Source organism: Coenobita brevimanus, chromosome 10 (assembly GCF_032717465.1).
Source record: "Coenobita brevimanus isolate Jiangsu-jjx chromosome 10, ASM3271746v2, whole genome shotgun sequence".
Lineage (NCBI taxonomy): Eukaryota > Metazoa > Arthropoda > Malacostraca > Decapoda > Coenobitidae > Coenobita > Coenobita brevimanus.
The window spans coordinates 1998586-2001328 of NC_136963.1; the positions used below are offsets into that span (position 1 = coordinate 1998586).

General features: G+C 54.6%; 1 protein-coding gene across 1 annotated transcript; it reads right to left on the bottom strand.

Moving 5' to 3' along the window:
• Nucleotides 1-775: 775 nt before the first annotated feature.
• Nucleotides 776-1540, bottom strand: LOC145410531 (uncharacterized). The gene has a single exon (XM_080280648.1). The coding sequence runs from the start codon at nt 1538-1540 to the stop codon at nt 776-778; it is 765 nt and encodes a 254-aa protein (XP_080136774.1).
• Nucleotides 1541-2743: the final 1203 nt, after the last annotated feature.

The window sequence follows — 2743 nt, forward strand, 5'->3', positions numbered from 1 at the left end:
TATGTAGGTGAGGTGGAGGGAGGGAGAGGGAGGGGTAGACCGAGGATGAGGTGGAGGGATGGAGTTGAGAGGTATATGAGGGAGGGGGGGTGAGTTGGGGGGAGGGGAGTCAAATGGTGGGTGACAGAGTGACTTGGAGGCGTTTTGTCTGCGGCCACCCTTTGCGGGATTAGGGCGTCGGGCTATAGATAGATAGAAGTTTAGGAAAGTCATTTAATGACATATGGGGTATTTACACTATCTCATTCTCAAACTGTACAATGTACTGCTGCAGGAAGGGAGGGCACTTGATCCGGCGCCCGGATCACGTGAATGTATCGGTGCAGGACGAGTTGTCAGGTAGTGTGGCCAAGACAGTTTTAAAGGTGATGGTTGTTTGGGGTGTGGTCTCTGAGGGGAGGGTCAGGTGTGGTGGACAGAGGGGCAGAGGTGGTGGTGGTCTGTGGGAGGGGGTGGAGTGTCGTGTCTGGCGCTGGTCCAAGGAATGTAGAGGGGGTGAGGAGTCAGGGGGTGGAGATGCAGCGCGTGGGGTGTCGGAGGTTTGGGGTGTGCGGGGAGCGATGGGTATTGGAGGGAGGTAATTGACAAAGGGTACTGAGGCTGGGGTGCTGTGGGGGTGTGATGAGATGGGGTGGTCTGGGTTGTGGGCTGTGTGCTATGTGGTCGTGTGTCTGAGTCCTGTGTGTGTGTGGGTTGTGGTTGGGGGTAATGCGGCATGAGACATGGTTTGACCCGGTTGAATGATGTCATGTAGAGCTGTCCCTCCTTGTTGATGTTAATGAGCTTGTCTGTTCTTGACACAAACTGGGTATGGGCTGTTGTAAGGGCGCTGTAGTGGGGCAGAGGGCATCCCTGTTCTGATGAGGATGTGCCCTGTGGTGTCTAGGATTGTAGGGGTATAGGCTGGCTTGGGTTGTGGTGGTCTCTGTGGGTTGGGTGTAAGGGAGCGCAACACCTGCTGTAGTGCTGGCAGGAATAACAGCGACGGTGTACCTGAGTATGGCGGCGAGAACTGGCCTGGTAAACGGAGGTCCTCGCCATATGTCAGCTGCACTGGTGAGTTGTGCATGTCCTCCTTGTCTGTAGTATGCAGTGTGAGGAGGACGATGGGCAAAGCAGCAACCCATTCGGCAGGATGAGGCTGTGCTTGCAGAGCTTCCTTGAGGCGGCGGTGGAACTGCTCCACCATCCCGTTTGAGTGTGGATGATAGGCCGTGGTGAGATGCCATGTAATGCCCAGGAAACGTAGTAAGTCTTGCCAGGCGTGAGATTCAAACTGGACCCCTTGATCAGTGATGACAGTATGAGGGGTTCCGAAACAGGAAACCCAGGATGAGAGGAAGTGGTACGCCACCCGATCATGGGTGTTGCTTCGACCCACCTGGTGGCCCTGTCGAAGCCGGTGAGTATATACCTCTTTCCCCTGGAAACTGGCAGCAGTCCAACGATGTCCATGTGCACTGTGTGAAAACACTGGGTGGGTGTAGGCAGGGTGGCCAGGGGTGTCTTGGTGTGTCAGTGCACCTTTGATGTTTGGCATGAGAGCATGTTTTTGTCCACTGAGTGATGTCACGCCTCATCCCAGGCCACACCACCCAGCGGCTGATAAGGCTGTGTGTGCCTCGAATTCCCGGGTGGGCCAAGGTGTGATAGAGCTGAAACACCTGTTGGCAGAATGGCTGGGGAATGTAGGGCCTCACTGACCCACACGATATATCATACCAAAATTTGAATGGGGAATCTGGGATGTCCAACTGCTGGAGTTGCAGGGATGTGGTGCCTCATAACAGCTGGTGTAGCTCCTCATCATATTGCTGAGCGGCCACCAGAACTGAGTGGCTGACTGGGAAGGCCGTGGGAGTGACAGAGCTACGCCCCAGGACAGGGCATCTGCAACAGCATTGTCCTCATCTCTTATGTGTCGGATGTCCATTGAAAACTCCAAGATGAATGCCAATTGCCTGGACACCCGTGGGGTAAAGTTGTTGCCTTTCTGGGCCATTGCATAGGTGAGGGGCTTGTGATCTGTGAGGATGCAGAATTCCCTCGCCTCCAGGAAGTGGCAAAAGTGTCGTACCGCCTCATACACTGCCAGGAGTTCCCTGTTGAATGCGCTGTGCAGGGTCCAATCTCTTGCTGAAGAATGCTGTGGGTGTTGTTACCCCGTCATTCTCTTGCTGAAGGACGGCACCCACGGTTTCTGCGGAGTCGTCGGTGATGAGCATTGTGGGAGTGTTCAGTGCAGGGTGAGCGAGACAGGGCAGTTAGGCGATAAGACTCTTGAGGGTTGTTGAACGCTGCCTCTGTCGCAGGCATCCAGTCCAAAGGTCTCTTAGACCCCTTTTTAGTTCCGTGGAGCAGACCATTCAGGGGGGCCAAGATGGATGCGGCTTGGTGGATGAACCTGTGGTAGTAGTTCACCATGCTGAGAAATTCCCGAAGCATGTGGGGAGTGCTAGGGCGCAGGAATTCCTTGATCACCTCCACCTTCTGCAGGAGCGGTGTTATACCCGCAGCAGACACCCTGTGGCCCAAGAAATCAAGCTCAGGTCCCCCAAGGATGCATTTGGCGGGATGGATGCACAGGCCATATTCCTGTAGGCGAGAGAAGAGGATACACAGATGTTCAGCATGCTGTTCATGTGATGACGATGCTGTCAGGATGTCATCAATGTACACCATGACGAAATCAAGGCCTCTGGTTACCTGATCCATGAATCACTGGAAGGTCTGGGCTGCATTC

Coding starts and splice junctions, on each gene's coding strand:
- LOC145410531 (XM_080280648.1), bottom strand. CDS start 1,540: ATGCCAAACATCAAAGGTGCACTGACACACCAAGACACCCCTGGCCAC.